Raw genomic sequence first — 14,538 nt, forward strand, 5'->3', positions numbered from 1 at the left:
AAGGTTCTCAATTGGATTTAGATCAGAGGAACACGCAGGATGGGCCAAAAGAGTGATGTTATTCTCCTGGAAGAAGTCCCTTGTCCTGCGGGCATTGTTTACTGTAGCGTTGTCATGTTGAAAAACCCAGTTGTTACCACACAGACGAGGGCCCTCAGTCAGGAGGAATGCTCTCTGCAACATCTGGACTTTGCCAGCGGCCGTTTGACGCCCCTGCACTTCCTGAAGCTCCATTGTTCCACTGAAGGAAAAAGCACCCCAGACCATTATGGTGCCCCCTCCACTGTGGTGCGTAGAAAACATCTCAGGTGGGATCTGCTTGTCATGCTAGTAATGTTGGAAACCATCAGGACCATCAAAGTTAAATTTTTTCTCATCAGAGAATAAAACTTTCATCCACCTTTGAATGTCCCATGTTTGGTGCTCTCTTGCAAAGTCCAAACGAGCAGTTCTGTGGCGTTCAAGGAGACGAGGTCTTTGAAGACGTTTTTTTGTTTTTGAAGCCCTTCAGTGTCAGATGCCGTCTGATGGTTATGGGGCTGCAGTCAGCACCAGTAAGGGCCTTAATTTGGGTCGAGGATCGTCCAGTGTCTTGACTGACAGCCAATTGGATCCTCTGGCTCAGGGCTGATGAATTTTTTTTGGGTCTTCCACTTGACTTTTTTGTTCCATAACCCTCAGGATCATTTAAGAAATTCCAAATGACTGTCTTACTGCTTCCAACCTCAGCAGCGATGGTGCGCTGTGAGAGACCCTGCATATGCAGTTCAACAACCCGACCACATTCAAAAAGGGAGAGATTTTTGCCTTTGCCATCACAACGTGTGACTACCTGACAGAAAATGACAATGAATCCACATCTTTGCACAGATTTGGCCTTTTAAAGGCATGTGGTCCTAAACTTTTGATCAGGTGAAAAACAGCCTGTTTCAGTTTATTTGTTGTTTTCATTAAATTGAATGCTCAAAAAATATTTTGTCTCACTCCCATTTCTTCTTGTTGCATGTTGAAGCTCTACTTGGAACCTTGTTAAGATCCAGCCATGCTAAATATGATTTTTTGCAATTTTTCAAGTGGTCTTAACTTTTGATCAGAACTGTATCTGGTATGATGTATCTGTATCTGGCAAGTGCCCGCTACACTGAGTACAAGGTAAAGAAAAATTCTTCTTGGGGTAACTGAGTCTTCATAAAACATCTGATATATCATAGAAACATAAGAGTGCTGAATCTGAGTAAGGAGACCCCACCGATCGTTAGAACATGTCAAGAGAAGTGCTTTCACATCCTTAGGGTTAAAGTGAGATGGGCCCATAGACTTTATATTGAGTCAATCTTGGATTGGGAGATCCAAACTCAGACCCCCACCGATCAAAACCGCTGATGTGTCGCTATAAAATATCAAATGTTTTATAGAAACTCAGTGACCCTTGAAATAACTATTTAATCCACCCACAGCCTCAAAGGAATATTTCATATAAATTCCACACACCAAAAGAATCATACAGCCCTTAACTAGACTGTATATAACCGATCAATCCTATAGATACTTCATTATAACTTGGCTCAGTCTCAGTGCATTCTGCATTAATGATTTCACTGTGTGTAGGTAATAGGTCTACTTAAACATATGCATGATTATTTAGGGGAAAAATATGGAAGACTTACATTGCCTTTGACAACATAGTTGCTGTCATTCTCAATGTCCCTGGCCAAGCCGAAGTCGCAGATCTTAGCAGCACGTCCATTGGTTACCAACACATTTCTTGCAGCAACATCTCTGTGAATACACTACATGGTATTTAAGATATATTAGCATATAGTCAATATAATATACCTAGTACAAGTAGAAATATCATAAGTTATTAGAGTATTTATACATCAAAATCCCAACTTGACCACTCAATATAGCATTAAAATCAGGGATATCCAGGCCATCACCAGATTTGGAAGACCCATTAGCCAGTAGATGATTGCCATCAAATTTTCTACTGTATTTTTTGGGTACGGTATTTATGTAGACCATTTTTTATGCAGGCCATTTAATGTAGAAAATGCACAGGGCATGGCTTAAGTATAGGAGCCACATTGCAAAAATGAAAATGAAGCCACATTATGGTGTTGGGTTTGTGCACGTAAGATGGTCTGGTGTTGTTTTCCTCTTACACAACTTTTCCATGACTCCAGGGCCTAATACTCATCTAATAATGCAGTCCTATAAAAGTTTCTGTCTCCTAGTAGTAGATGGAATGCATCACTGGGTTCCCTCTCTTTAAGGGCCAAATAGCACGTGTGAGACCTATCTCCATGGTATGTATGCCCTTGGCATAGATGTCTAAATAGTTTCCCATCCAAAATAATTATCTTTTTTTACAGTGAAGGATTGTACATTGATTGTTTCCTGTGGGTGAATGGCAATTTACCATCTCCTATTCACAGGCAATGTTAGTGACACTAATGTTTTGAGGACCAGCTCCTTTTTTTGTAACCTTAGCATAACATTATCCCTCACTTTTGTAAATGCTTTTTTTTTTTTCAGTTAAAAGCTATGTACAACTTTGTGAGTAATTTTTTTATGATTGCATTCTACTCATTTTGGGCTAAAAATATTTTTTTCAATTGGTCTTTATTAAAAATATTGAGCCATTCTGTCACAAAGGGTTAGCTGTTTTTCAAGCTAGCTGCATCCTACTTTCACTTTTACTTTGTGCTGGTCATCTAATAACCCTTACCTCTAAATTACGAGGTTACAACCAAAAGCCACATTCTTATCAATAAGATAAGGATTGAGCTTTAATAAGTATTTAAAGTATTTAGTATTTATAAGGTCTGAGAGCAGAGATAAGGAACCCTTAGCTAGCTGTCTGATGACGGAGCACAGCGAAAATTCAGATCCTGCTAGTAGATCATCTCAGCTCTGTACAGAGAAAAAGACTCCATATTATGACTAAAGATCAACTGAAAAAATAATTTTTACCTCATAACGAGTACAATGCAATAATTAAAAAAAAATCTTGCCCCCAAAGATGTACATAGCCCTTAATAATGGGAGAACACAAATTTAAGAAACTCTAGGTGACTTACACTCTTAGAGGCCAAGAATGACATTCCTTGTGCTACTTGAAGTGAAAAGTTTAGAAGGTCATGCAGGTCCAGTGGTAAGTGATCATCCATGTCCTCTTCTTCCAGTGGATTTTCTAAAACAGGCATACTCATAATCATGAAAAATCAAGATCTTACTGCCCAATAATCATGAAACTATATGGCAGATGTCTTAAGAATGCAAGAGACCATAGCAAAGGTGACAGGTCTACCATATTCCACTTAAAACTACAGTTCAATAGCTATTTTAACCTCCTAACACGTATGTGCGCTAAGAGCTTCCATTATTCATTTATAGTTGGTATTGTACCACTTTTATCTAGAATGACCCCCATTTCTTAGCTCTATTGTTTGTATATATAACGGTGTGCAGCCATTTTATTTTTTGTAATATGTTTGCTTCATGGATATGCACGTGTGATTCTGAAGGTTCTAGTCTAAATTTTCTTGCATTAACCTCCTAACAGTCATATTAAAATTCAAAAACCCTCCCAAAAATTTACTATTTTTTTGCAGTTTTTTTTATGTGTGTTTGCAATAAATTTTGTTGGTGCACAACTCAGGGGACACTATTGCATTTTTAACCCATTTGGGACATAATTAATTTTAGCCTAAGAACCCATAATATTTTCCCCCTTTGTGTTCCAGCAGTGAAAACTTTAAATTTTTTTCTTCAAATTTTTTATTTTATTTTGCGAGATTAGTTGTAGTTTTTTTAGGAACCATTTTGGAGTATACAGTATATAGTGTATTAAATAACGTTTATTATACTATTTTTAATAGGAAAGACAGCAACATTTACATTATTTTGTGGAATTTGTTTATGGTGTTCACTGTGTGGTAAAAATAACATAATTTTATTATGTGGGTCAGAACACTGAATATAATACCATATGTCTATACAGTATATTATTACTATTTTCCTTTTCTCCTGCAGCCTGTCAGCCCTGTACCTGCTCCCCCTCCTCATCCAGACTGACAGGGAGGGGGGGGGGGGCAGCTGCTTTAGCTGCTCATATCTCTGGTTCGATACCAGCTATAGATATGGGATTTGTATTGTTTGGAAGCTGACATTCCAAGCTTATATACAATACCACAATAACAGCAATATGTTCAGTATAGGGGCTGTAAATTAATTTCCAGTGCATCTCCTAGCAATGAAAACCACAGACCAGCCACACTTGGCATCTGTGTTGTGTCTACAGTTTTCACAGACCCATAGACTACAATGTGTGTGAGGGATCCGTAAACACGGATAAAAATAAGTCACTGGAAAACGAATATATGAAAATACACACATTAAAGTCAATAGGTATGTGTGCTGTCTGTGATTCATTGATGTGTGACATAGGCCTTAGGCTATGGTCACATTGCATTTGAACCCTATGTTTGGTGTATGCACTGGTACAAAAAAAAAACAAAGCACCACACTTATCTGTAGGGTTTTTATTTACCCAACAGATGCCAAAAGAGCATCTTTTTAGCATTTGTAGCATTTGTCAGGTTGTTATATGTCATAGTTTTTTTTAATAGTTTACAAAAATATTGTCAGCTACTATAGATACAAGATCAATCACATTATGCACATGGATAATATGATGGATGATGAAAGGGAGCATTCTGATAGTTCCCTCCAAATGTGGACTAGATGGATAATGTTTAAAGACAGTCCAGACTTGGTGACGTTTGTGGATTTATTACCTGAGGGGCTTCTCCCTTTTTTTCTTTCCATATTTGCTTAACGTATAGCTTTTTTTTTAACTTTTATGTTCTCTTTTTTGGCTTTAGCATTCTTAGTACTTAGGACATGGTCAATCTACTTTTTGCTTAGTCTATAGAATCTACATTTTCATTTTTTATTTTTTTTTGACAAGGTATGCTGTGTCCTGTCCTCTGCAGATGAAGGGCAGTTATTTATAACCTTTAGTGTACTTTTTTATTTTTTTTAATTTAGTGAAAAAAAAAACTACTGTAGCTGCAACCTGCAAGTAAACTTATGGGAGCCTGTTGATGAGGTATGCCACTGTATACTTAGTCAGAGGTATGTGTCAGGAAATCCTACAGAAATCTTAATGGGGTTATCCAACCCCTATAATGCCCCCTCTAATGCCCAGGTACCTCACACAGGTTGTACTTACCTTGCTGTCCGGCACACGTGTCGCTTCTGATGGCCGCCACGCCAGTTCTTAGGGCCCACCTGCTGGTCATGTTTTCAGGATTTTCTTAGTATTTAGCAGGTGATATAATTATTCTTAACACATTAGGACTTACCACAACTATTAATTCTGTGGGATATTCTCAAATCATGACCGGCAGGTGGGCCCTGAGGACTGGAGTTGAGGAACCCTGATCTAGAGCATCTATTGGTCTGGAGACACTTGTCTACACAGATATTCTACTGATTCCAATGGAAACTGTGTAATGCTCCATTTCGCCTGTGTTGGTGCTGCAGGGGAACTGAATGCTTGCTGGCAGATTCACCAACAGGTTGCAGTAACACTGTAATCAGATTATTGTCAGGGGATCCCTTCAAACAAAAATATTGTTCATTCACATCACCGTTCAGCCTTTCCATTCTCCTGCTTCATTTAGGAGACTATAATGGGGTCCGTTATGTTTCTGCTCAGAAGAAGATTTGGGAGACAAAAATTGTGCATGCAGGACCTTTGCTCAAAATCATCTTCTGAGCGGAAACAAAACGAACCCTATTATAGTCTATGGGGTCCTAAGGGCTCCATTTGGCTCAGTTATGTGCTTTCTCTGTCTTTTCCGTTCTCCAACTGCTATGCAGAGCAGGAGAACGGAAAGGCTGAACGGTGATGTGAATGAAGCCTAAGGAGGCACAAAGTATGGAATATGAAATGTGAGAAAAGAAAATTCACTAAATTGAAATTATCAATACTGTTTTATGATGTGAATTTGTTTCACTTTTTGTTGGCGAATTACTTTGGACCTCATTAAGTAAATTATTAATGTCCTTGATCAATTAGTCTCCAACAGAAATATAAAAGTAACTTGGCAGCTTTAGCCGTAATGTAATAAACAAAGCCCAAACAACATACCTGCTGTGGAGCCCATGTTGGAGGAGATTGGTTTCATATCAATATAACTGTCTTTGCTTTCACTTCCTAGTCCACTGTCACTAGAAAATTAAATCAATATTCAGCATACTGTATGTGTACGCTTTTAGCTTGTTATCAGTCTCATTCCTTCAGATACTTAGACTCAGTCCCAGAAGGAGCCCACTCGGTAGTTCTTGTGGGACAAAATGTCTCAGACCCCCTTATTAGTACTGTATACGGCTCATGAAAAGTTTCGGGAAATGGTATTTAGTGCTTACACATGAACAGGGTTACACTGAATTATGAGAGTAGCAGAGAATCCTCCTGTGGACCCAGACTCTGAGACAATAATTGAGACCAAAAGTCCAACAGTAAACAAACTCATTTGGAGGTGACTTTGGAGTCTTGTCATATTAGACCTCATTGGAAAGTCTTTTATTATCAATGATAACAAGAAAGATCACATTGAAAATTTGAAATTAAAACTGGAAATGTGCAGGGTCTGTATAGATGGAAGGTGGGCCTTCAGAATCATCTCCTCTAGTGGACCTAAGATAACCCAGTTTGATGCTGCACCTTTACTCACTGGCTTAAAATCTATTTGGCAACAGGTATCCAAATTATGTGAAGCCACGATTTTTGCATTTTTGGCCAGATAATATAAGGCTGTAGTGACAATGGATTTACCTTCCCAAATACTTTTGTTCTACTGCCATATTTTTGTAGTCGTCCGTAGAATTTGCAAGAACTGCAGTAAAGTTATTGTTCATGATTTCTGCTTTTCTCCTCAAGAAGTTTAACAGGTCTCCATGCTGACAATATTCTGTGATCACCAAAATTGGGCCTAGAAAATAAGGAAACATTTTAGGCAGTATTTATACAGGCCATATGGCTAATTGACTATACATGTACTTAGATTCTATGGTGCTTTACAGCAGCCCTATGGGCCATAGACACAATGGTCAAGAGGGGACCTCATTGACTTCTACAGAAGGGTTTTCTAGACATGATCTGTAACCTGTGCATAGGTCATTGTACAAGGAAAGAACAGCTAAGCTTTGACTATCACCTATTGTGAATGGAGGATCATGTGCTACCTATCATTCTAAACTTCCCTGTAATGATAAGGAGATAACTAAAGTAAGGTCATCTGTACAGAAAAGGAAGTGGCGCCTATTATCAGGCTTATTGGCCAGTGCAAAAACGGCAGGATTTTATTGTTTTTGTTTAAATATAGCTAGTGACATGGGAAATTATGAATAACATCATCAAAAATTCTTCAAAAATGTGTTTAACATAAAAACGTGATTTAAACAATAGGCCATTTTCTGATGACACGTTACCTTTAAATTTGGTGTATCTGTAAACCTTATACTTTTGTCTAGAGATGCTACTCCAGTTTTTATATGCTACCCCTTACTGGAGTGAGATTGTACATAACTTACATAACCAAGCCTACTTACCCATCCACTTTTCAAAACTGCAGTGAGTGGTGTAAAAACCCTAAAAGTATTTTTGAAACCAGAATCCTGTAGTGCTGGGCATGATGAATTCCCTCTAGATACTTACTGTCAGATACACATTTTACAGAGGTCAGCTCTACCCAGGGCCTCATCTGTAGTTCTATAGAATAGAGTTTCTATGTCTTTCTTATGCCAGTGTGGAAATAGATGAGGTTGATATTGCATAGACATTGCATACTTTACACGGCTGGTAAGTGGTCTTATTTTTACATGGCTTTTTTCCTTGTTGAAAGTGCATCAACTTTTCAGTGATATTGATATCAGTTTGTACAGATGATCATGATATATTCCACCCAAAACAGAATCTGGCCTGTGCCAATCATTTTTGCATTAAAGAGGTTATCTAGGTAAATATAATGATGACCTGTCCTCAGGATAGGTCATCAATGCCATATTGGAGGGAGTCTGAATCCCAGCACCCCTGCTGATCAGCTGTTACAGGGAGCCTCCATGCTCTCTGGAGGTCTGGTGAGTGCAGCAGCCTCCTAGCAGCTTTCCAAGTACAGCGCCGTACATCGTAGAGTGGCAATGCTTGGTATTGAACTCAGCCCCATTCACTTCAATGGGACTGAGCTGCAACTAGACCATGTGACTGATGTACGGTAATGTCACTGGCCTAGGAAGCGGCCGTGGAACCTTTCTGATCTGATATTGATGACCTATCCAGAGGATAGGTCATCAATATAATATGCCGGATAACTACTTTAATACACAAGTTCAGTGATCCGCTAACCACCTACCCACCTATGAATAGTTGCAAAAAGCGAAAGATCCCATTGAAATGTTCATGTATATTTCTATGCAAAGGTGTTTTCACACTGCTTCTGCAGTGCACCCATTATTTCCAACGGCAACCAAAAGAGTGTTCCACCAGGCAGTATCCACCAGGGTTTCCTGTGTTTTACTGCACGGAATAGTGTGGCAGACTATGAGTGAGGCATGCCATGCATGGGTCCCTTTAGCATATGTACCAGGAGCTTTCCAGTGTGCAAATTCACACTACAGATGCAGTGTGAAAAGACCCTCAAATATATTTTCCAGAAAGGCTGGCCATACACAGTAGATAAAAGTCGACCAAACCTGCCGGAGATTCTTATGTGCTGGGCAGGCCCCCATCCAATGGTAGATATTGGATACAAACAGATACCCAACATGCCGGACTCTTTGTGTCCGTTTATTACCCTCTCCCACTGAAATAAACATGTGTGCTCATGCTGGAGTTGGTAACGATAGCTGGATAGTTGAGCGATTGGCGAATGACCGGCTTTAGATACCATGATCATTAAAGTATAAAAGTCTCTTACCTCCACTTGTACAAGCACCCAGAAGGTTCACAATATTCTCATGGTGACCCAAATGGCTGAGAATTTTAAGCTCTGACATCAGTGCTTCCTTCTCATCTGTGTGTGCACTGGCTAAATAAATAGAAAAGGATGCTCAGTTTTCTCTACCATAAGTGACGGCAGACATTTTTTTGTTGGAGGGAGTTGGTCTCCTAAAAGTATCTATTCAAACATCTCTCTTGGACTCCTTATTTATAATGAGTTTTGACATATGAATCCTAACGTTTTACTGAAGAAAGAGAGCACACTTAATTGGAACATCCAGTCATAAGCGCTATGGGGGTAATTTATGATGAAAAGTATGTGTACTTTTGTCGCAGGTTCGGTTACAAAGGGTATTTGTGGCCTAATCTGTGACTTTTCCCTGCTCAAGCCATTTTTCCAAGGTGGCGCGAAAAGGGTGTGTGGCGTGAACAGGGAAAGGGTCGGGCCAGCTGGCCTGTCTCATTGATCATTTTCTACATCTGCTTTTGGCATAGAAAATGACTTAAATCTACGCCAGCAAGGCAGCTGCCATACATTTAAGCTTGTTGCACGCCCAGTGCCTAAGTTACGTAGATGCCAGTGCCTCTACGTAACTTAGGTGCATCAATCGCCAGTGCAGGGTTATTAAGACCAGCGGCTAAAATGTCGGTCTTAATAAATGACCCCATATATGCTTATGTATTGTTGAAGATTACCATTTTAATATGCTTTTACTGACAGCTGTGTGGTAGTTGTCCAGGATTAGGAAAAATTTGCTATTTTTTTTTAGCCTAGAAACAGCACCATGCCTGTCCACTGTGTCTGATATTCTAGCTCATTTCCATTCACATTAATTTAACTGATCTGCACATGTTATGAAAAGAATAAAAAAATATAAAGCACTAACCTTTCATTCCCAGACAACGTCTTTAATTTTGAGTAAATGTTTAAAGAATCATGAACGTTTAGGCTCTAGGTCTAACATGTCTAACACACAGCCTAGTCTTGGAGCCAGCTTACTTACGCTTTAGCATTTTTACGGCAACTTTGAGGGCTGAATCATCTTTCCCCATCCCGAAAGCTGTTGCTTCCATCACCTTTCCAAATGCACCTGCTCCTATAGTCTTTCCTGTAAGTGAGAGGACACATTTTTAACTTTCATCCTCTTTGATGACTACACAGTTCTCTTTTATGAAACCACAGGAAATTAGCAAGCAAAGCTCAAAATTGTGGACTGTTGTGGCAACAGTTTACTGCTAAATAGGAAATGAAAGGAGAGCTATCTATGCATGGTGCTGGAGCTTCTAACTAGTTTTGAGCGAACTGGTGTTTTCAAATTCAGCGTACAGGTTCAGGTTATCTAAGAATCCCGTTATGAATTCCGCTATCATGGACCATAACGGAATTCTATGACGGCAAGTACGACGGAAGCCTATAAGAGGCATTCCGTATTGCATCTTGTCATAATAGAAGTCTATGTTGGTCATAGAATCCTGTTATGGTCCGTGGTAGCAGAATCCATAACGGGATTCTTAGATAACTTGAACCCGAACCTGTATGCTGAATTTAATAACACAAGTTTGTTCAACACTACTTCTGACCATTGTCTGGATATTAGACATGGAATAGACAAGTATAGTACACTGTTTTAGAACACTGGCTGGCACTGCTTGAGTATAGGATCATTTGCTTGGTACTATTAGGCTACTTTCACATTTGCAATTTTCCTTTCCGGTATTTAGACCATTATAAAATCTCAATACCGGAGGAAAATGCTTCAGTTTTTTCACCATTCATTGTCAATGTGGTCAAATGTGGCCCCAGAATGCATTCCGTTCCGTTTGGGTGCATTCCCACTTCGGACAGAATGCTGCAAGCAGTGTTTTTCTGTCTGGCATAGGATGCAGAGCAAGACAGATGCGGCATAAAACACAATGTAAGTCAATAGTGCCAGATCCGTTTTCTTGAACACAAAAGAAAACGGATCGGGCGCCGATTCACTTACAATGGTTTTAGTGCCAGATCCGTCATGTCTATGTTAGAGATAATACAACCAGTTTCGTTCATAATGGATGCAGCTGGTTATATTATTCTAACGGAAGCATTTTTCTGCCAGATCCAGCAAAAAGCCTTATTATGCCTCTGTTATCTAAATAGTATCACAGGGTTTATTTTAGGGGTAATGTTCAGTTTTGATTCAATATTACAAATTACTGCTGGTGGTATTATTTGTACAGTGTATGAGCACTCAGCATTTTATGGCAATGTAACCTGAGTAATGGATGGTACTTTAATTTGGCCACTATATGGTATTATTTTTGGCAGTATTGCTTGAGCACCATATGACACTTACGACATGCACTAACTTTTGAATACTCTACCATGCCATTATCTTAACACGATAAAGTAATAGTCTGGTACTTTTCATTGTGTGTAACAGTGATATGTGTATATTCGGCTATTTGTATATTTGTATATTTGCAATTTACATATTCACGTTTGTGTTAAATCCAAGCACCCTAAAACAATGTCAACCAGGGTTGGGTTTTCTATTAAAAGAGATTGGTAGTGTGCGATTTTGACAGAATTATGATCCATGTAGCCTTCCCCAGTTCCTGGGTTACATACCAAACTGCAGGTTGGCTCTTGGAAACTCCCATCTCTCATTGTATGGAAGATGTGTAGGATCAATGCATATGTACTGATTGTCTTCAGACATTTGAACCATCTGCCAGCGGACTTCATATTTTGGTTTCTGTAATAAATATGAGAAGACTGTGAGAAGGTGAAGACATATTTTAAGTGACAAATATTTTAGTAGAATTTCCATTTACTGTACTTTACTGCTTGACAAATGTGCTTACACCTCACAATGAAATGTATGTAGTTTTAGTTCAATGCAATACAACATGACCCACTGAAATGCAAAAGATACAGTTCTATTGCCTGGTAACTGTCAGAGCTTTGTTTTTCTGCTAGTGAGCTCTAAGTCCCCTACATAGATTTAATTATTAATGTGCTGGTTACCTGCAGCCCCATAAAAAGCCCCACATCTTATATGTCTTCTCAACATAAAAATTCTGTAGTCAAGGATGTATGAGAGAGCTATTAGTAGCTAGGACCTATCTCAGATTTTTATAGTAAGTATACCATATACCTGCAGCTCTCATCCTGGGTTTAAGACCTGGGTTTTAATGGTTCTATTTTTGGTTGTATCGCAAAGAGCAACTTCAATCTTGTCTTGTTTTAAAGCTTAGATTGTTTTTGGAACAAGACCTGTCTTATACCTCTACCTGCTATACAGCCTGAGATAGAACAGGTTGAGCTTTTCTCGCATCCACTCAGTCCTTAACCCTGAGTCAAATAAAATGCTGGCGCATGCCCTTATCATCTCTTACTTAGACTACTGCAACACTTGTTTTCTGCAGCCTCTCATCTAAAACCTTTTGAATAGACATAGTTACACCCAGTTGCATGGGTTCATCAATGGAAACGGCTACCTTGGAGAAGGTGAATAGCGAATCTGCACTGAAAACTTCAATGGATGTGGATGCACGTTCCTTTTTACATTCTCATAGTCGTCTGTGTAAACGCACAGCTAATGACATGCTCTTATCAAGAGAAGCAGGTGAAGGATATTTCATAAGCAAGTCCTTTCATCTCAAAGCAAAGTAATTACATTGGGCCAGCATCTCAAAGCCAATTAATTACATTGGGAGGCGACACACCATTTATGAAAATCTGCACAGTAGTCCTCAACAGGTTTGTGTCCCTAACAAAACAAAACGAATTTTAACTTAGCAAATGCATGTCCTGTTAAGTTCATTATAAAGTAAAAACAGAGCAGACAAAAAAATTATCCACATAAGACAGCTCAGGAGAGTCAAGGGGAAGAGAAAATGTCCATGCTTGGCGATCCCCTTGCAGGAGAGAAATGAAAATACCTGCTCTCTGTTGCTCTGACACCAAGGAGTGAGGTCTGAGATGAAAATATAATTTGCAACCCTCCCTGAAAGGCACAAACTGCTTCCTATCCCTCACAAATCGATCAGGCAACATAAGTTGAGGTTCTAGGAACTGTGAGGGGACAGTGGCAAGGAATGGGGACTAAGTATTCTCTTGGTGCTTGACCCTTTCCTCAATATCCTGGACCAACTGAGTCATACCATGCATTTGATCAACAAGAGTCGACACTGCAGAGAAATTTTGGTTGGCCTGTGATTCCTTCATAAAATGGATAGGGAACAGTGCAGCCCTGTACTCCACCCACGCCTATGACTCTACCTATGTACTTGCATGATCCGTCCTAAGTGACGGCCCACAACTGGATTACAATTCCTTCTTAGGTAAATGCAGGGGGCCTAAACCAAAATGAGAAAAGAGTAGTAAAACAGAAAGAGGTGAAAACCAGACAGGCAAAACCAGGACTGGATTAAGATCCAAAATCAGATACAAATACACAGCAAAGTGAAACCAGGATAAAATGTCAGAGACAAGGTCAACAGGCAGAGATGAAGTAACAAACTAGCTCAGTGAAATACAAACCGGATTCCAAAAAAATTGGGACACTAAACAAATTGTGAATAAAAACTGGATGCAATGATGTGGAGATGGCAAATGTCAATATTTTATTTGTAATAGAACGTAGATGACAGATCAAACGTTTAATCCGAGTAAATGTATCATTTTAAAGGAAAAATACGTTGATTCAAAATTTCACGGTGTCAACAAATCCCAAAAAAAGTTGGGACAAGTAGCAATAAGAGGCTGGAAAAAGTAAATTTGAGCATAACGAAGAGCTGGAAGACCAATTAACACTAATTAGGTAAATTGGCAACATGATTGGGTATAAAAAGAGCTTCTCAGAGTGGCAGTGTCTCTCAGAAGCCAAGATGGGTAGAGGATCACCAATTCCCACAATGTTGCGCAGAAAGATAGTGGAGCAATATCAGAAAGGTGTTACCCAGCGAAAAATTGCAAAGACTTTGCATCTATCATCATCAACTGTGCATAACATTATCCGAAGATTCAGAGAATATGGAACAATCTCTGTGCGTAAGGGTCGAGGCCGTAAAACCATACTGGATGCCCGTGCTCTCCGGGCCCTTAAACAACACTGCACCACAAACAGGAATGCTACTGTAAAGGAAATCACAGAATGGGCTCAGGAATACTTCCAGAAACCATTGTCAGTGAACACAATCCACCGTGCCATCCGCCGCTGCCAGCTGAAACTCTACAGTGCAAAGAAGAACCCATTTCTAAGCAAGATCCACAAGCTCAGGCGTTTTCACTGGGCCAGGGATCATTTAAAATGGAGTGTGGCAAAATGGAAGACTGTTCTGTGGTCAGACGAGTCACGATTCAAAGTTCTTTTTGGAAATCTGGGACGCCATGTCATCCGGACCAAAGAGGACAAGGACAACCCAAGTTGTTATCAACGCTCAGTTCAGAAGCCTGCATCTCTGATGGTATGGGGTTGCATGAGTGGGTGTGGCATGGGCAGCTTGCATGTCTGGGAAGGCACCATCAATGCAGAAAAATA

The 14,538-nt window shown here is 39.5% G+C and overlaps 1 protein-coding gene across 1 annotated transcript in view; it reads right to left on the bottom strand.

Annotated features, from left to right (window-relative positions):
* Positions 1-14,538, bottom strand: part of CSF1R (colony stimulating factor 1 receptor) — a 113,142-nt gene that overhangs the window by 14,862 nt on the left and 83,742 nt on the right. Inside the window, 7 exon segments of the mRNA XM_044281125.1 lie at positions 1,668-1,790; positions 3,084-3,196; positions 6,164-6,243; positions 6,851-7,007; positions 8,991-9,101; positions 10,018-10,122; positions 11,622-11,748. Coding sequence (XP_044137060.1) covers positions 1,668-1,790; positions 3,084-3,196; positions 6,164-6,243; positions 6,851-7,007; positions 8,991-9,101; positions 10,018-10,122; positions 11,622-11,748 — 816 coding nt within the window.

The sequence above is a fragment of the Bufo gargarizans genome, chromosome 2 (genome assembly GCF_014858855.1).
Source record: "Bufo gargarizans isolate SCDJY-AF-19 chromosome 2, ASM1485885v1, whole genome shotgun sequence".
Lineage (NCBI taxonomy): Eukaryota > Metazoa > Chordata > Amphibia > Anura > Bufonidae > Bufo > Bufo gargarizans.